The 21,121-nt window shown below is 36.8% G+C and overlaps 1 protein-coding gene across 18 annotated transcripts in view; it reads left to right on the plus strand.

The window, feature by feature from the left end:
* Nucleotides 1-21,121, plus strand: part of SUGCT (succinyl-CoA:glutarate-CoA transferase) — a 338,050-nt gene that overhangs the window by 190,126 nt on the left and 126,803 nt on the right. The window contains exon 14 of one of the 18 annotated variants that reach the window (XM_083822406.1): nucleotides 7,252-9,038. The exons of the other annotated variants lie outside the window; for them this stretch is intronic. Within the exon in view, the coding sequence (XP_083678532.1) occupies nucleotides 7,252-7,314 (63 nt within the window). The 3' untranslated portion in view covers nucleotides 7,315-9,038. Of the gene's footprint in view, nucleotides 1-7,251; nucleotides 9,039-21,121 lie in introns of those variants that run through there. 18 annotated transcript variants of the gene reach the window in all.

Here is a 21,121-nt window from a genome sequence, read left to right on the forward strand (position 1 = left end):
TGTTTTTGAACCTGTTCAGACTTTAAAAGGATATTTCAAGGATGTTCCATTTATCATTATTTCTTGCATATATTCAGGATCAAGGTAATAACTATTTAGCATTTCCTTTCTTGTATTCAGCTTTGGCCTTGCTCACATTTATATTCCATTTAGATAAAGAGTAATGTAATATTGTGGTGTCACAAGTTGTTTTCATTGGAAACACTGTGGAAAGCACAGGATGAAGATTGTATTTTATATAAATCATGGGAAAAATTGGAACTTTATTAAAAAGTTGTGTAACTGTTTCCTATGCGGGATGGATCATCTGTTTACGTATAATTGTTAAAGACAGATTCATAGCAGGTAACAGAACAGCCAAAAATATATGGTTTTCAAAATATTTTAGATGTAAACTAGATTTTATCTGATTATCTATAAGAGAAGTATTAAAAATCTTCATTTGCTCCTCTTAAAAAAATTAAGGGTTTACTTTTTCATGCATGAGCTTCTTGTTATCAAAGATATGTAAACTAACAAATCAGAGTTCTTGAGGAAGCAAAAAAAAAAAAGGGACTATATAGCAACAATAGCATAAAGAAATCTATGCCAGAGCCAAGTATATATCTGTATCAGCAGTACGAACTTTTTTTTTTTTTTTTAATTTCACTTTCTTTTGCTTTGTGCTGTAACTTCCATTTGAGAGTGTTACCTTGTATTTTGTTACAGAATCACTGAATGATTGAGGTTGGAAGGGATCTCTGGAAGTCATCTAGTCTAACCCCTGTGCTCAGATAGGGTCACCTAGGGTAGGTTGCCCAGGATAATGTTCAAGCTTCTGAATATTTCCATCCAAGGGTGGTACTCTACCACTTCTCTGGGCAACCTATTCCATCACTTGGTCACCATTACAGTAAGAAAAATGTTTTCTGATGTTCCCTTTTGACCTGTTGCTGAACATGACTGAAAAGAGAGAGAACTTTGCACCATCCCTTCAGATATTCCAGTATGCATTTGATGAGATTCCTTCCTGAATCTTCCCTTCTCCAGGCTGAAGTCCCAGGCTGGTCTCTCAGCCTCTCCTTATGTGATAGATGCTCCAGTCCTTTAATCTTCTTAGTGGTCCTTCACTGGACTTCTTGATCCTTCTTTGATGAAGTCCAGTGAAAGAATAGATTTCTGAATGGGAACAGGGGTAGAGGCAAGTTCAGGACCATTTATTTCTTTTAGTCATCTGTGGCTCTGAATACTGTTGCCAAGACATGTCAATGGTTAATGCACATTCCTTTGCTAAGCTGGTAGTCTTTGATTGCTTGCCATATTTTCCCCTAGCCATCTGAGAGCCCGAAGTGGAACTTGACAGAAATGTTTATGAACTCAAAAAAAATGAGGCAGTAATATCAAGATCCAGAGCAGCTGGATGACAGCATCCTACTGGAAGGGAAAACTGTGTCAACTGAAAGTTCTCTAGAGAAATCTAGAGTTTAAGGGAAGTGCTTAGTCATCATCCAGCCCCAAGAAGCTGGATATAGTCACTTTGGCCTCTAGGAGAAATAAGTCAGGCTGTGATAAATCTCTCTACTGATTAAATGATCTGACAGGAAAGATTTGATGGACCTTATTTAAATTACAGCTAGGTGAAACCAACCATGTTAAGGCTTGATTAGTGTATAGTAAGGTAATGTTAAATGAAAATCAGATTCATTATGCCTTGAGGTACAAGAGTTTTGAAGCCAAAGATCTAACATTAAGCTGAATAATTTTTGTTAATGGAATTCAAAAGCTTGTGTCATTTTACATTTTAGCACCCGCTAACATCAGTGTTGTGATTTGTCTGCTTTTTCTAGAAGAGCCAATTAGGCATAAACATGAACTGAGATATTTAAAGTACTCATTTAAATAATCAAGTATGAAAATCCCAGTCCACTATATTAAAGATATTAAAGACAATGGGCCAAACTATTTCTTGTGATTCTCTTGTACTTGGTGACAAATCTGGCCCAGTCTGAGCCAAGCTCTACAATGGGTAACTCTTTTTGTACCTCTCAAGGGAATAGCTGTCAGACATTTAGCTACTTAAAAGTAAAAATTCTTTGTTAACATATGTTTATTGGTTACCATTACAAGTGCAACTTTATTTGGGATTTCTGAAATGGTGGAGCAATGTTAATCACTCAGTTAAAGCAGTGGAAGAATATAGTTTAAATATGCCCATAATAATAAAGGGAAACAATCAGAACACAATGGATGAAAACTGAGCAAGAGAAAATCATTGGAGTCATAAACAAAAGTCATTTGCAGTCACAAAGCTGGGGAAAAAATATATTCTTTCCAATTTCCTTTTCTTTGGTAGAAGTTTGTTTAGATAGCCTTTAGGTATTTTTGCACTTGATTTGGGAGAAGAAAAAGATGGTAGCTTTTTATGGTGATGTTCTCAAACTTTTGCTTTAAATTGCTATATAATGGTTTGTAGGTATTTATTTATGCTTCTCTATTTTCCATAGTGATAAATGCAATAAAGCCAATCTAAGGCTGTGTATGTGTAATCTCAACATATCATGAACTTATTATCTGAATCTATACAGTTACATATCAACAAGACATTCATGGCACAGCATGTACGGCAAGTGGCACTCCATGTGTTCTTTCCCTCACTGCCTTACTTAGAGCTTGGTGTTCTAAGTATGAAGCAGGGTGTCTGGGCAGATTGTATGCCACACAGAAAACAATTCAATGAGTTTTGCTATACATTTGTATCACTGCTTGCACAAATGATCCTCCAGGATACATTATCCTCTGTCAAAAAAAAAAAAAAAAAGAAAAAAAAGGTTAAAATAGGTTTTTCATGTTCTGGTCTCATCAGTGTTATGGTTTACATGTTAGATCCAAGACCTTTGGAAAAATAATTTGTTCTAAACACCTTTTTCTGAAGATGTTCTCTGCTTCAGTCTTTTTTATATCCTTCCCATTTCATAATATTAAAAAAAAAAAAGCTACTTTGAGACCTGTTTTAAAATGTCAATCATTATAGAAAAGCTTTTAGATTTAAGACATGTTCATGTGTACATATACCACTAGTATCTCAATCCTTGATATTGGTCTTCTCTTGGGTGTTAGTCATATTTTTGGTGCATTTCAGACAGTATATCAAGAATAATATTGATAAATGTTTTAAGTTGAAGCATTTCAGTAGCTGTAATTGTTATAGACGTGTCTGAACCTGCGTCCATTAATCCTTTCTGCACAAGGTTATGGCATATTCTTTCTCTTAATAGTATGCAACTGTAGCAGCACAAAAGTAATTAGGTTTTGAGCTGATATGGGAGAACTGCTGAAACTAAGTACTCATTGTGTCAAGAATTCTGCTCAGTAATACATGGAAAAAATGGAAATACAAATTGACAGCAATCAGTTGAGAGCTTTCAAAATAATTTGTATTTGTCCATTTTAATATCAGCAGCCATAGTAAATACAATGCAAACATGACAGGTCTCAAAAGCCAGCGGGATGCTGGCCCCAAAGCAGCTGGTGAAGGACTGGTCCAGTCCCTGAGGACTTCCCAGGAATTCTCGGTAGGCTATCAGAAAAAAACCTTCATCTTGCAGTTCCCAGCTTCCAGTGGGGGGAGAAAAAAGCCCACATACCTGAAGATGACTTCAAGTTTGTCCAGGACTGTGGGTGTCCTTTTCCCTCTGCTATTTATTTACATTCAGTAAAACTCAGATGTAGCCTAGGATGTGGGCCAGTTACTGCTGTATTGCAGAATACTATTAGTCCATCTGATGCTTTAGAGGAAGAAACCCCCCTCTCCTCCTTCATTCCTTCATAATGCACCTGGCCAGTTGTGCAATGCTAACCAATGAACAGCTGCTAACAATGAGGAAATTGTGCTCATAAGTAGTAGCTCAGGATCTGATGGTTATTCTCTAGGAAGAAATTTAAGCACTAGGGACTTGCTTCTTGCCAGGATGCTTTTTTTTTTTTTTTTTTTTCACTTGAAAAAGTTGTCTCTGTGTTGAATTAAACACTTTTATCTTCTCTGTTTATGACTTTGCGGAGCTGGTTTCTTTAGAGGGACTCCATTTCCCTATCATTTCCTCTTCCCCTGCCCCCTTTCCCTCTCACCCCCTCCATCCATCTGGGAGGATTAAGGATTTTACAGCTGAGAAACAGCTAGGCATTGGAATAGCTATTTATAGTTTGATTGGTAACTTTTCCTAGCAGTAATGTTTGTCTTCATTAATGTTACTTAAATATGTGTATGTGAGTATGTAGATGTGAATTAGCATATGGGGTGCATTCTATGAAAAGTGTGTGCACGTAGTCTGTATGCAGTACATCCTTTCAATACATTCACTTTTACTGAGTGCCCTTCCTACAAACATCTTGTAGTACTTTGAAAAAAAAATTAAACCAAACAGGATATGAAAATTCAGTGCCAAAGAGGAAAGTCTTTAGGCGTGTGTGAAATTTAGCTAATAACGTAAAGAGCTTCATCTATGAAGGGAAGCCAGTTCTTTGGACTTTAGAAAATAAGCAGAAACATCTAAAGTCTGATGCTTTAATTTGAGATAGTTTGCCATCCTTCACAGTCTGATTTAGGTATATGCCACTGGGAGAGCAGTCAAAGGAATCCGTATAAATAATAAATGTAGTGAATCTTTTTCTTCAGTAACTATGAGATTTTTGCATTGACTCATGTCTTCAATCTGGTAAAATCCTTTAAGCACAAACAAATTCAATTCAGATTGGCTAGGCAGGAGTTTCAGAAGTAACTAGCAGTACTTATACTGGTCTGTGTAAAAGTTGCTTATATATATATTTTTTTAATGACTTAAGTTGATTTGGATGATATCAAGGGATATATACCAATTACTATGAATTTATCAGCTCATTATATTGGCATGTATTTCTTTGTAGACCTTCCTGTTTCATCATGAGAAGGATCTAACTGGAATACTCTGTCACAGTTTTATTTCTCATGTTAAAATAATTCTTACCGACTCACTACACTTCTATACTGGCATAAGAAAGCTAAAACTGTTTCTGGCTTGAAAGTATGTCTTGTTATAATACAAACAAATGTGTATGCTGTTCTGTATGCAAATATGCAAAAAAAGATCATCTTCAAAAATCTGCTATAGTTGAAAGAGTTTTCATCAGTGGATAGAAAACAAGTGATCACTACCAGGCATGACTCATCAATCTATTTAGCAATGGTCATGGTATTTAGTAGAAAATCTATTAGGATTGCTTCAAATACAACTCCTTTTTTTCTGTTCTTCATCTTGAAATAGCCTAGAGACTTCATTGAACAGAAAGCTGAATAAAATTTTAAAAGTTTCATTCTATAACGAGGAAGAAAGGGGATCACTTGAACATTTGCTCCAAAGCTTGTCACTGGGGTGCTATTAAATGGAAGTCAACTGAGTGGGCAGTGTTTGTCTGAAGGTCTTGAAATTGTGCTTACAGGCTGGATTTCAGTTAATTTGTTTGTTCCTATGACTTGTGAACCTGCATGTAACCAGTCCTGAAATAACTGCAAATGCTTTATTCAGAAACTTGCACTGAACCCGACATATTCAGCCATAATTATAACCACCAGATCACAATATCTGAAAGTGTTCCTTACAAAAAGCAGACTTTCTTGGAGCACCTCCAGCTGCCTTCAGAATTGGAATTTCTGATCAGATCAGCAGACCCTTTGAATATCTTGCTGTGACCGAGGAAGCAAGAACTAAACCCCAAAAATAAGCATCCAAAGCCTATCTCTGTTGACATGGTTTGGGCCAGTCACAGAGAAAGCATTTGAAGCCTTGAGGAAGTTCTGGCCTACCACATAGATGATGAAAAGTACTGAAGACCATCTGGCCTTCATAATAACTGAAATTATCTATGCCAGCTTCAGAGAAGGCAGCATTCCATCATTGCTAAGCATGCAGTAGTCTAGCCAATTTTGGAGAAATGTACGTATCTTGCCAATGCCCTCATTGTTTATACCCATCCTTTTCCCCATCTCGTCTAATGTTCAGTCTCTGCTTTAGAAAGAGTACTTGATGGCAAGTCATCCTCTGTAGTACCTTAATTCTCTTTGAACAAATATACCATGAGGTGACAGAAATTAATAAGTCCCAGATTAGATAAAAATGTTCAAGTACTTATTGCTAGTCTTATTTTCAGCCTTTGACAGGTTTAAATGCATAATGCCTGTGCAAGGTAGTAATACAACGCAAACTCATTCCTTTGGGCAGTATAATATAGTATTTCAGAGTCTGTCCTGTGTTTCACCTGCATATCTTTTTTGGTATCTTTGTTATCAAGGCTTTCCCAGAACATCTGAACTCCCCAGAAATGATGCTGTACAATTCAAGCTTGCACTGGGAGTTAGATACAATGTATTTTCATTAAAATATTATTCATTAATGATAATATATATGCATTCTAATGACTTAAAAATATCTTAGTAGTTCTAGACTAGATTCTTTTCTTGGTTATAGAGGTGCGTATCTAGTCTTATCTCCATTCAGATGGGTAGAAGTAGTTTGGAATTATTCAGTCGGAATTTAGGCTGCAAATAGAGCTAGCCACTGAAGCAAATGCAGCTGCTTTTTCTATATTGTTAATGCTAGTGCATTAGATGACTTTATCTGCTTCCTGCTATATATGCATATATTTTACAACAATTTTATTTTGCACACTGAAAACTGGGAGAGGCTTTTTTGTGTTATGGTAAAGCAAAAAAAAAATAAATCATTTTAATGAAAAAGAGGTGCTGTGAAAGACTTCACTAAGGGAGTTTTTTGGTTGCTTTTGTTGTTTTGTTTGTTTGTTTTACTCCAAATCAAATCACCATTTAAGACATTTTTAGGTACTTTTTGAAGGATGATATGGTCAGCATTCATGCTGAGGGATTAAACCCAGGATTATAATTATTTGTTAAACGTATGTTAATTTCCAGAATGTCCTGCATGCAGAATGGAAACAATTTAGCCTTATCAAATAGCAGCCAGCCTTCCCTTTGCATGTCATGATTTTCATGTTTATGTTGTCTCTTTCAGACATGAGCCATCTTTTTGTCTTCTACATTTCTACTTGCAAATTTTTGTACTTCGTGGTTCATTCCTGTAGCTGTTTAGTTGCTGTATTATTCTTTCTGATCTTAATTTCCTCAAGGGCTCTTGTTAAATATATGTTAGAGTTGGGTATATTTTATTTTGCCCTATAAACACACTTTTACATATTCAAGCTCATTAGTCATCGTTGCTCTTACAGTTTGACCCACTGAAGTCAAGGAGACCAGTTATATCAATAGAGGCATGCAAAATCAACTCTTAAAAATCCCAAGGTATGAAATTCAATCTTGTTAGCACAAATCTGTTTTGGGACTATATGAGAGAACCTTCATGCATCTGTGTAATCCCTGGAGGTTTTACATCATTTCTCTGACTTAAGTTAATATGATCCACACTTATTTTCCCCCCTCTCTCTTTTGAATCATGGGAGAGTTAAACATTTTACTTAGGATAATTTTAAAAGATCAATCCACAATGAGTCTCCTGAAAGAACCGCATAGTACAATATACTTCAGAGTATTTGGGGAAAATATACAAATCTGTTTGAGCATTGCTATTAGAATTATGTGGTCTCCTCAGGAAATTGATGATAAATTTCCAGGAGTGACAAGAACCCAGCACCTCCTTTGAAAGAGCTCTACTCCTGCAATTCAAAATGCTGGTTTCTCCAGTTGGGAGGATATGGATTTCTACTCTCTGGTCATAATACAGTATTAAAACAGACTCTTTAATATTCATATGATTTTGAGAGGTTTTCACCCTTTTGGCAGGTGGCAGACCTCAAAGTAGGCTGTTAGCTTGGGCAGAGATTTTGAAAACACAAATTGTAGAGGTTTCCTCCTCATTAAGTGTTTGGGCACTTTAACAAATTCAACAATTACTAGAGACCTGAACACTTGGAGATTCATTGTCATGCCTGACAATTTCAGATTATGGAGAAATTAGGACAATTTAGTCTTTCGCTTCACTTAAGACAATGTGAATTAGGTGTAATTAAAGATCCTTGCCATAGCAGAGGGGTTAGACTAGATGGTCTTTAAATGTCCTTTTGAATACAAACCATTCTATGATTCTATGTAATCTTAAATTTGTTTGAAGCAATCAATATCAGGGATTAGCTTCTAACCCTGTTGATGTGAGAGGCAGAATTTCTATTGACTTTTTTACTCAATAGAACTTATTTTTAGCCACTTGAAGTTTGCATCATTTTAAAATGCAGTTAAGTAAAGCACCTGCCTAAAATAAATATTACCCTTCAGTACCAGGAACAAAGTACAACTCTGTTTTGTTACTGAATCAGAACCAAAGGTGGAAAATAACTTATTTGCCTTGTTCCACAGTTCAGCCTATCAACATAAACAGATCTTAAACTGGGATGAATTCATACGTACACACTAAATTATCAATGATCCAGTAGTAGTGTTTGTGAAGTAGGAGATAAGATGTACCCATGATACAAACCAAATATATCTGTGTGGCTACCCAGCTGAAAGCAGGACAAAAACCACCCAAAACTTCTGAAATGCTTTGTGATTCTGTGGAGTAACAGTCAAGTCATACTGATTTTTTTGTCAGTATTAGCATATACCTCAGATTTTTTCCTAAACCTTATCATGAGGTGATATTATCATAGAGTCATGATCTATCTTTTGTTTCCCAGAAGGACCAGGATTCATCTTACAACTTTCTCTTGAGGTCCATTACAGCCAAGCATTTGCTCTGTTTTAATTCACATACAGGTTAGGGAATGAGCCATCACTGAGCAGATTTTGAGATACCAATCTGGCAACAGTTTACCTCATTTCTCATTATTCTCCTGTCATTGTGTTATGATGTGTTTTTAAGAACATCCAGCTTTTACTTGCAGGAAAACCATTTCCTCATGCAAAGTAGAGCATGCAGACCTGATTTATTTCTCATTTCAGCTGCAAATCTGTTGATTTGTATTTAGAAGAGTTAACATCTTTTTTTTTTTTTTTCTCTCCCTGCCCCCCCCCCCCCCCCCCCCCCCCCCATGTGTATTACAGGCCAGACTGTGACTGGCATTTACAGCAGGAAGAAAATGAAGGGAGGGCTGGGAGAGAGAATTTTGTTCCTTTTTTGCACTGTCAATGGGATCCAGCTGTAAATTTAGACCTTGCAGCTCATGCATACTCCTTCAGAGGGAAGTATTTACCACATTCCCCTATTACCCTTTATGCAAGAAATACCAGTCAATCTACAGTCTCCATTTAATCTGTTACAAAAAGGATAACATACTGTGGTTGCTTATCATAGCAGAAATTGAATTTAACTGCGTAGAAGCCCCTTTCCTGTGTTCCATTGAACATCCATTTTTTGTAAGGTAATGACATGTTGAGAAAACTATTTTGCTTTATATAACATACTTACCTAGTGCAATATTCATTGCTTTTACATGACGTAGTGAACTCTCTGCATGTTACATCATCCAGCCTCCTTTGGATGTGCTAGGTTTGTGCTTACATGTCACAGTGGGAGACTGGATTCCTGAGGACCCATTCCCAGATGCAGATTTTTGACCACAAAACTCTCGTGCCCACTGGAAGCTGTTGATATTTTTCTGGGAAATGAATAAGTGGTCTCCTAGATGAGTATGCTGCTGATGGGTAGCCTCAGGTGACTGAATACCCAGTGTGTTCAGAATGTGGGGGCTTGCTGCTCAGATTGTCGCAGAGGTATGTCTCACAGTATTCCCCAAGACACTCCATAGGGAAACTTTTCTGGATTATTTATTTCAAACAATGGGCTGAAATTCCTTTTCTAGCTATTGTTTACCTCTTTGAGGAACGCTTGATTTCCAGCTGTTGGGAACGCTATTCTTGTCCTAAAGATAATCTGAGTGGCTATGATTAGTTTCTACAAGTTTTTGAGAAATACAAACATGCAAAGAGAAGGGTTAAAGAATTAAGTCAAATGTTAGCTAATATTTTGTAGTGGCATGATTTGTTACGCCTTAGAGTATTTATGCTTTTCAGTCCCCTGCAGTATAACCTGGGCTGAAGTTTCCTTTGTTTCTTCATGGAACAATACTTACTTTCTTTTTAAACAGAGATAGACTCGAATCAAAGTTGTAGATCCCAGCATTTCCTACCCATGTGTTTTTATATAGAAACAAATTCTCAACCTGAATTTTTCAGATGTCCCCATCTCTTAAAGTTGCCCTGTTTGTGTAACACGTGGATTTTATTAATTGTCTCCTTTAGTTTGTCAAGTGTAACAATTGTTTTGCTCTTCTTTCCATTATTCTACTTCTGATTACTGTATATGGAGGCAGTGGGGTTTTGTCCCAGTTTTGGTAAACAAAAGAAAAATGCTGAGTTGAAATGCAGTGAATGACAGAACTGAATCCAAATAAGTCATTATATACAAATAAGTCATTATTGTACACTTAGAGGCATTTTGTTTACTTCAAGGCTAATGGGGACACGTGTAAGCTCTTCAGATGTGATTTTTTGGGGGAGCTTCTGAAATTGGCACTTGCTTTTGCAAAGTAACACAGATTAGATGTGTTCGAAAATGAGCAATAAATAGATCTAAATAATAATAATAAATAAATAGACATACTAATAGGTATCTCAACTTTTCAGGGTATTTTTCCAGAATCTGATAGAGGACAAGTAAGTCAGGCATCTGGTAGGAAACACCATTCTGTTCTATGCCTGATGGCTGTATCTCATTTAAGGAATATTTTTATGCAATGTGGTTTCACAGTTTGAGTTGCGCTGTCCCACGACTTGAAACCTCCTTCCGACTTGCGCTTAGCTGTTTGTGTGCATGCTTGAAAGAGGCTACATGATTCCTGTTGCGAGGAGGCGGCTGAAACACACCTCTGCACCAGTTCTGGCACATTACATATTGGGGCTCAAACAGGGCTCAGCAGGGCCGAGTGTGTTGCAGTTTCCTCTAGCCAGGAGGATGAGACTGTCAGCTGCCTCAGCAGGTTCCCCCTCCCCTCTCTTCCTTCTCCTCCTCTTCTTCCTCCTCCTGGCCTTCTCGGCAGCCCAGGGCAGGCAGTCCTGACCACACCTGTCCCTTGCTGTGCACTGCCCCAGCTCTGCCTCCAGGGTTGGGGTCTCCAAGGCTGCTGCAGGTGGTCCAGGAACACGAATTATCCACCTTCCTCCCCTATCTCCTTTGTAGAGTGGTCAGGGTGAAAACAGCATCTCATCTGAATTATTCTTCAATTCAGTCTTTAAAGTCCCAGAGAATTTTCCCCTCCAGCATAAGCTAGGTTTTCTTTTGTTTCTTGTTACTAAGTAAAACCACAAGCAATGGTGCCCTATTCAATAGCTAGGAACAGCTTTGTCACCTTTATTTCAAGCAAGATCACAGCAAAAGTAAAGGATCAAGGTAAACATTCAGTGTTGTGAATTTGTAACAAAATTTAGAAAAAAAATCTTTTTTTCAGGCTTCCTTTTTTTAATAGCTTGTAGGGTTCAATATTACAATATTTCAAAGACATTTAAATACACAAGCAGTCATTCGTACTGGCATGAGAATATAGCAAAAATGATCATATATTGGCAAATAGGTGAAGGATTACACAGAGGGAAGAATTTGGCATTCAAAGACATTCAGAGTTTTTAATATTAATGTTTACCGGTAGGTACTGTATTGTATTATCCAGGGTTCAAATTACAGCTGTGTTTTTCTTTGTATTGTAATACTGGTCTGAGCTGAAAATTATCCAGATTTTCAAAAGTTTTTTGGTCTCTTTCAGCTTTCTAATGATCAACAGATTTGTGTTCACATACTTTTTTTTTTTTTTTTTTTTTTTTTAATCCTGTGGGGTGACCCCAAAGCTACTTATGGAGAATAATTTTGAAACTCTGTGGTCATCTTTCAGGCTACGGATGTATTAGATATACTGATGCATGTGCTGTTATATTGGAGGTGTCTGAAGCCATAAGGCTGTGGCAGCTTCAGGCTTGGCCCTTTATATTGTCTGTAACAGGAAAACACTGAAAACCTGTTGTCATGTGGGTATGCCAATATAAAAAACGTTAAACATTCGTTTCCATGTTGGTTTTGTAAGGGGCAAGTATTTACATGTAGTTACAGACCTTTTTCCTGAGGTCAGTTATTGGATAAAGTCTTTAGTGTCTCCAAGAGGTGGCTGATGTTTTTCAAGACAAACTTTAAATATTGCTACTTACTGCTGTGAAAGACTTACTAATACACTCATCGCTACATTAGTCTTTGGGGAACTATTCATATGGGGGTTATTTGAGCAGTGTCAAATATTCATGAATAATACATGTATTCATTTTGAATGGAAGGTGCTCTCTGGCATGCTGCCAAACCATGAAACATGTCAAAACTATCTTCGTTTATTTGCTGAGTTCCCAGAATCAGCATTTAAAAGCAGGGCTTCATTACTCTCTTGTACACTGTATGCTCTTGCAGTCCTTGACTGGGCAAAAATATCAGTTAAGTAAGCAAGTTGTACAAACTTCAGGATATCATCAAAGCATGGGGAGAACCAAGTGAATGTTCAAACAAGAAGAGTTGTACTCTGGGCAAAATTCAAATACTACATCAGCTTTATTTCTCTTAAGACCAATAAATGTCATTTAAAAATGAATTGGTATTTGATGCTTTGGGGAGTTGTTCTCCCTCTGAGTATATACCAGTGCAGTGTGACTGTTTAGGGCTATTCCCACGTATGAATACATTTGGTATTTGAAAAATAGCTTTCATATTCATATGGGTATTTATCAGCAATTCTTTTTCACATTACTTTGAGATTCATATCTGATATTAAATTAGGAAGCCATTTTAGATGATATTTTCAAACTGAGTTGCAAAACGGTGGCAAATGCTTTTTTATTTTTTATTTTTTTTTTCTCTCCACATTCTTACCCAGATCTCAGATTATTCCTGTCACTGTATCTTTTGACAGAAGAGGAACAGTAAGTCAGCCACTTACTTATGTTGGGAGGAAAGAACACTTGCAGCATTTCTCTTGCTGCTGAAAGAAAGAAATCCTCCTTTGTTTCATGAAATCTTACTGCTTTTGCAACTTTTAGATTTACACTGGAGTAACTCTGGAGTTTTTCTGAGCAAAACAGTGACTTTGGGAGGATTTTGAAAGTATGCAGTAAATTGTTTAACTTTCACAAGAAAAAGTCCATGTGCATTTGTCCTGTAAGTCAGAACAACTTCCCAAATATTGCAGTAGCTTTGCCAGCTAAAGTCTTCAATGGTTCATACTGTTAGGGAGACAACACCTGGGACTGGGGCTTATCTGCACAGGAAGTCAGAAGCTCTATTGCATGCATTTGTTTCAGAAATGCCTGTTCTTCTTGAATGTCTTTATTCTTGAAGATTGTTTTTCAACAGAATTTCTTGCTTGTGGTTTCTCTGAGTTTCCTTTCCATTTGATTTCAAGCTCATAGTCTACAACTGATGATCCATGATGAAACATCTTCAGTGTTGTGAATCATCCAATGCCCTATTTTTTCTTAAAAATAGAAAAAGAGGAAGTAACTAGTGTCTGCCATCTTACAAAGTAGAACTTCATTTTCTATTTTCCAAAAGCACTTTGGTAAGAAAACAGCTAATAAATGCAATGATGGGAATTGAAAAGTTTAAGGGAGAACATAGTTCTGTAAAAAATTACTTGAGATCTGTGCCACCTCCTTCCTAGTCTACTGCTCTCTGCATTATAATACATGTGCCAGAGTCCCGGCCAATCTTTCTTGTCATTTTGTTGCTAATGGTCCTTTCTGCCCAGTCCTTGTCCTTTTTCTTTTCTCTGTACGTTGCCTACACAGTCATTGGTTTTCTTAAATACAGCACCAGTGTACAGAAACTACTAGCCTTTTCTTGTTTAAAGCAATGGTGGCCGTTCTTGCTCTGAAATGACATCTCAGCACTCTTAATGTCTATTCTTTTCAGTGTGCTTGAAGTGTTTTTTGTGCCTTGCACTAAGCCAGAATTAATTCTTTTGATACCCGACCCTGTAGATTACTGACAGCCCAGTTCTGCTATACTTTCTGATGCTGTGTAACACTATGCTACTCAAAAAGTTCTATTTAAAATAACGTGACTACTTAGCGTGGATCCTGTAGACCATAGCCATGTGAAGTAGAGTTCTGTTTCACAAGTGGTCCCTTTGAAGTCAATCAAGTTACACATGCTTACATCATGTCTGAAGTTGGTCCACTGTGTTTACAACATGCATATTTGATATTGTGCAGTGGGTGTACATAACTTTCAAAATAATAAAATCTTTATTACTTTGAGGAGTGTGCACATTAAAGAACAGATTTTCATTTACATGAAGGCTCCTTACAATCCTCTGGCTATTCAACTACCCTTAAAGCTAGCATAAATTCCACTAAAGGCCCACTGAAAATCCCTTTTCATAGCCAAAGTTGTGTAAAATGGTGCTGCATGTAAACCAAAATGCAGCCCTTCACAAAAAAGATATATTAATTTCATGACAATATTTTCACATTTTTTTTGTTTTCCTGTTGTAAAAATATAATGTAATTAATCAATGTAACTTTTAGCTTACTTTTAGTGTATGTTATACCATCTTACAGTAAATCTTTTATAATGAACAGTTGATCTGTTTTATCCCCAAGAGATTCAAATCAAAATTTAGCACTTCTTCTTGTTACTTTTTTTCTTCTTTTTCTTTTTTTTTTTCTGGCTCATTTAAACACAGCTTATTCCTTGAATTACTCTGAAGAAGTAAAAGCAAAAAGTATTAAGAGAAATATATAATGTCAATTAGAATCTGTCTTGTTTGGGTTCATATGTTGGAACAGGAAGATAATGCATAGAAACATACTTTATCTTCCTATTCTAAAGTATACTTTGCATATATAGAATGTAGAAGTAGACTTTTATGTCTAAAGCTTCTCAAATCTGTTTGTTCTTTGGTTTTAAGCTCCAGCTCTGGTCCATCTGCATAAAATGGACACTTACGAGGCTACAGAAATAAACTTATGAAGCTTCAGCTTCTGCTTATAAAACAATAGACACCTAGAAGTAGTCTAAAGGTATTAGCTGCTATCTGGTAAAAAGGAGTGTTACTGTATGCAGGTCACTTTATATTTAAAACACCAGAAAGGAGTTTGGGGATTTGGATCCATTTCTCAAGTGCAGTAAATTCCTTGTTTGGCTCTTGGTAATTCTTAGTTTCTGTATACCTACCTATTGACCTGTCAGCCTGTCTGTTTATCTGTCTGCATCATAGAGGGGCTGTGAGAATAATGCCAATTACACAATTACACTTCCCATACAAGAGTCTGCCTAATAGCTGCAAGGAACTCTTAGAGTGGGAAAAAAACAATTTCTGCTATTATCAGAAAAGTTCCTTGTTTCTCATGTTATTTACCCTGCAAGAGAAAGAACAAATGGCTGTTGGAAATCTTAGGGGAGAACGCATCTATATGAAATCTGGACAGGTCTGTGCAGTCACGTTCAAAGACATTTTAACAGGGAAATTTCCTGTCTTGGCATAGAATATTTTTTTTTTCTTTTGGACAGAATATTATAATATTTATGTAGTGTATCCACATACAGCTAGTTTACAGTTTTCCTGTATGGTTCCTGAATGAATCCTTCTCATCTTCTTTCTTCCTTCTTTTTAACTGAGAAAATAAGCAGTGTATTGGAAATTTTTTTGTATATGCTGTAGGCTACACTTAACCATTGAGGTCTTGGTAATTTGTGTTTTTAATGGATAGGGGGCTTTCCTTCTGGGTCATTTTCACAGAGCAACTTCGGTTGTCCAAACATATTCTGAAATACGCTGGGGATTATGGTTTCAACACATGCATGCCTAGGGCCAAAGTATGAGTAACACATGAAATTTTGTTCCATTCCATGAACAAACCACTGTTTTGTGGTATAATACAAAACATATCTAAGCAGTTTAGATCACTATCAGGCATTACAAGGTTAGGTTTTCTATTTATGTGACTACCCAAAGCTCATTAGAAGCTCATTTTGTAGCTCTAGGGAAGTAAGAATAAAAAGCAGTGAAAAATAGTACATTGTATTCTGTTCTAATTATACTCTATTTACTGTACTACTAATATATATCAAGTGTATAATTTTATAGTTGCAGAGCCCGATTTCCCAAACTTGTGAAGTCCAGTATTGTTAATAAAACTGTTGTGCATGCAATTTAACTGTGCAACTTCAATTGCATAGACAAACTAGCTGTGCATGCCCGCAGACTACTGGTTGCTGATCTCTTTGTGCCGTTGAGTATCCTTGAAGCAAATTCCAGTTGCTCTTCTCCACCTGCTCTTAGGCCTACAAGAAAATGACAGTGACCAGGCTCAGAGGGATCATCAGGAGGGAACTGATGAATCGGAAATATCAGATGGCATTTGAAAGTGAATAAACTATCAGATTCTGGATATAGATTTTGACTACTCAAAACTACACTCTGATTGGCTGGGTGAATCTTTTTAGAAAAATTACAGGAGTGCTTTCATCTTGGTCACGCAGGTGGTGGTTTCATGTCACCATCAAACCAAGTTTGTGCCTGGTGGGTTGAAACAATTCATTAACGTATGAGAATGTAATAGGCGTAGAGCAAGGATTTGAGGCAGGAAGTATCCTTTGTGAGGCAGTATATTTTTAATTGATGTTTTTTGTCAAGTTTTCCTTTCTAGCTACAACTTTGTGGCCCTATTGTCATATTGGTCTCAGCTTTTAGTGAAAGAATGAATACAGAACACAACCATACACAAGTAGTAAAGCTTATGTAGCTAAGGGCAGAGAGAGGGAAAGTAAGTCCATTAGGTAACAGAAAAAGCAAGGTTTTGGACAGCCTAGATAAAAAACAATGATAACCTTCCCCTTTCCATGCTCTTACCTCTCACTGGAAATGACTTTCTATAATAAAAGGATATGTTGCATAAACCCAACCAAAAATGAGTGTTTACATTTTTTCGTAATGTAAAATTAATGAGCCATTCTCCTAATAGTAAAAAGCTTCTCCCGGGTGTGCATTAGTGGGTTATAAGCACTCTTCACAGGTGGTTGAATACACAAGGCTGAAACACACCCAAGACATACATTGAATCATAGCAAGGCACACTCAGTCATGGCTTATACTATAAGAGAATATTTAACAGAATTCCTGTTTATATAGCACTTAGTTTAAAATAAGATGTGTAAGCTTATTGTTCTAACAGAACGTGTGTTTTAAAATGAAAGCTGTGCATGAAAAAATTCTTTAAAATCCAGATAGCAAGAGTCCCCTCTTCATGCTCTTTAGTGTAATGTAGTACAGCAGTAAAACGAAAGCACCATGTTGTAGACTGAAAACAATATGCCTGTTCCACAAAATACATGGCTGTTTACTAGTCTGTCTTCTTGCATATTCCAGTGTCTGTACAACCACAGATAATGAGAAGACAGCACTAAATTAAACCACAGATATTTGTCCCTAAATTAAGTTTGCTTTTACTTCTATGCTCTGTTCTTATTTATTTTAATTAGTGAGTACAAGCCATGTTTTTCTTCATCTTTAGCCTTATTTCAGAATTGCTGTTATGCACCTTGTTATAAATTCCTTGGCTTCCAAGCAAAGTTTTATGGGCATGGAGCATTGTGTTTAAAAATAAAAATTCTGAACACCCATATGTTTTGAGGTACGATTCCTTTCCTCAGAGGGTATATAACACATAAAACAAAAAAGCCTATTTTATAATGGAAATCTGAAAACAATCAGTGAGCCTCTTGTTCAAAGTAACACCAGGTTTGCTTTAATTTTCAACAAATTCAATTTTCTTTAAAGTGCCGTTTATATGCCCATGTTGAATTATAATAGTTAACAGTAATTTATTGGGGATATTATTCCAGGAATTTTTCTGTCTTCTACCTTTGACCCTAGGGATGTGGTGGTGGGGAAAAAGAATATATGGTGCAGTATGACACAATGTACAGTGCAAGAAATTAATGGTACAGCAGAAAGGTTATCTGGGAAAGACACATTGAATGCATTAATTCAGTTTAAAAAAAAAATAATAAAAATCACTTCCACAGTGTTTATGTACCATAAGACTACTATCTGTTATCAATTGCTTCTTCTGCTAAGTTTTCTTCAAAGACACTGAATTTTCTTTCGTGATTCGAGGAGAGGGTCTCTGTAGCCCCCAAAATTGAGCAATTTAATCCCAACTCAAAGCTAGTAGTAACAAATGGAAAATCTCCACTGTGAGCTTTGAATGACAGCAGAAATAATGTTGTATCTCTGTATAAGCTAAGGGCTTTGTGACAGGGTTTGGGATTTTCTTTACGCTTTTTAAGTCTTGAGGTACCCCATTTCAGGCAGAGTCTTTCCATTATTTTCTTGTAAACTTTCTGTGTAAGTCAGAAGCTTTTATAAGACTCTTCATGTTTTCACAAAAACTGAATCTACTAACTAATCTACTAAGCCTACTCTGTGTCTTTTTTAATATTTGCCTCCTGTTGTATGGGCTCCAATATAGAACTGGAGGGAAGCTGTTACTTACACATCTATCTGCATATTTTATGTCTGGCATCAGGACTTTGCCCTGCATATTCGTAACTAAGTCTCAAGAGGCATTGATTTAAATGAAGACGTTATGCTTCTTCCTTCCCTAGCCTTCATCATGTGAATGGGAGTGAAGCTGTTTGATGCAGCAAAATTGAAGCATCCCTGAAGTTAATCTTGGCCTTTCGATAAGTGAGGCTGACCATGCACAGCTATTTTTCTCTTGCTTGGGGGGTTTCTTTGCTCTTGAAGATGGATTGTATTGATATTTAATTAATATGTTACCAGACACAAAGGAGGGTTATTTGAAATCTGAAAAATATTAAAAACAAAACAAACGAACAAAAAACAGAAAATCACAAATTGAAAGATTTATTCTAAAATCCCTCTTAGCTTTGTACAGTGATTCAAGGGAAAATATATAGTACTGCTGGCTGTCATTCTTCTTTACAAAGCATTGCAGAAAAGGCCACAAGCTGCAGGAGATGAGATTCTGTTTTTCGTGGCCTCACAAAAATTTGATAATTCAATTTCTCTTTCTTCTCAGTTGGGAAACCATTTGCCTAACCTTTATCATTGTGTATGTAAGACTTGCCATTTTCAGTTGCCAGAAACGGTAATGCCAGAGCAGCTGATTTAGCAGTTTTGTTCCCTCTAGGCCACCCAAAAGAGCATTTTCTATTATACTGTACTGTGTGAATTGGCTGTCAGCCTACAGTCAGGTGAACTCTGCTTCTAGATGTGCTCTTCCTATACTGCTGCCATCCTTCCAATAACGCCTCATTGTTCCTGCAGCATTTTGATTATGCAGCATGTTTACACATCACTGGAGCAACAGAGCCCTTTGACCATTTGTTATTGCAATGCATCATGAGAGACAGCTACTCTGAGTGGATTTTACTCCAAGGATGCTTTCATCTTCAGCAATGCAGCTGATTATTTTCACTGCAGCTGACCACCTTAGAGAAATATTGAGGTGGATGAAATACTATCTTGAGAATGACCCTTAAATGATAAAAATGTGTAGGTGCAACATCTGAGTTGCAGAAGACCATGCAGTGATTCTGTCTTTCCTAGGATCTTTTCCTACGATCCTCTCATATTCCCCTAGTATCCCTGAGCAATTTTGTGTTCTTTCTCATTTTACAGTGTAACTGCAAAATTGCTGTTTATTGAGTATTATTCTTGTTTTGTTTTAATTATTAGGTGGCTTTTAAGATGTGGGCAGAATTGGGCATGGAAACAAAGGGCGTTTGAGCTCAGAAGATGGAGGGCATGGTGGCAAAGAACAGTGCTTTGGCTCTGTGCACAGCGGTAAAGGATAACGCTTTATGTAACAGGATACAGACATCATGGCAGGCAATTGGCCCTGCAGGAGAGCACTTTATGTAACACAAGAGATAATCAGCATGTGGCTGGCATCAGGGCTTAGTAACAAATACAATGAGATGGGGAACAATTGCATTCTCTTCTCTGCTTCCCTCACGGAGGTTACTGAGGGGAAATCCCATATTCCCACTTTGAATAGGCATGTGATATTAGATATATTTACTGGGGGAAGACAGTGATCCAATTCCATTGTGCTAAGCTTTTTATTTTTCTTAATTTATTTTTTAAAAACATACCCTTTGCCCACTTGCTACTGTTGGGAGGGACAGACTAAACAATTCAAAGCTTTCCTAAGAAAAAGCGTAACTTTTTAATCATGGCAATAAGAAGTCCTTTTTGGCAATGCTATAATGCTACCAAGAGGCAATTTAATAAAACAGCCTAGTGCTCTAGAAGATCCTGAAGTAATAGCAATTTTAAGGAAATAAGGGGATATATTTCTTTCTCTGCTTCTCTTTTTTAACTTTTAAAGGAAAACCACAGTGCTTCTCTGGTGCCTCTTAAGTGGGCACAACTGCTGATTTAAAAGAAAGAGGAGCTGGTCTTTATGGTTAAGAATTTCAGACCAAAAAACAAAGCACTTTAAGATTTTGTTTAAGGTTGCTCTTTCAAATCCGGAGGGACTGGAAAAGGTTGGTTTGTGGAAGGCCAATTTCCCAACATGAAAGTTTCCTTGATATGACTCCAGGAAGGCTTTGGGGCATCCTGATTTCTGTCCACTCCTTGGCTTATAGTATCTCCTTCTCCAGTGAATAGATGAACTATTTTCACTTACTTAAGAAGAAATGTCTTGATATATGTTTTGCAGTAGTTTTTATGCTGGTCTAAGTTCATGTATGCCAGTGTGAATGAAAGCAGAGTGAGTTATGTTTCACCAGTATCCATTGTTATCGCACCAGTCTGTTTTACTGGGTATCGTGTCTTGCAGTTCAGTGCCAGAACTTTTCAGAGTAATTTGTGCTATGTTTACTATTGTAAATTACAGGGGTAGGGTAGAAACAGTGAAACATCTGTAATTATTTCTTATCATTTGATGGGTGTCATTGGTTTACCACTTGGAACACATGATTTATGGGTCTGATTTCCAAAATCTGGAACCTATACATATACAGTTTTATACAGGCACATTCCTGAACATGTGCATTTCCAAATTTACCCACTGATTATA

The sequence above is a fragment of the Anser anser genome, assembly GCF_964211835.1.
Source record: "Anser anser genome assembly, chromosome: 2".
Lineage (NCBI taxonomy): Eukaryota > Metazoa > Chordata > Aves > Anseriformes > Anatidae > Anser > Anser anser.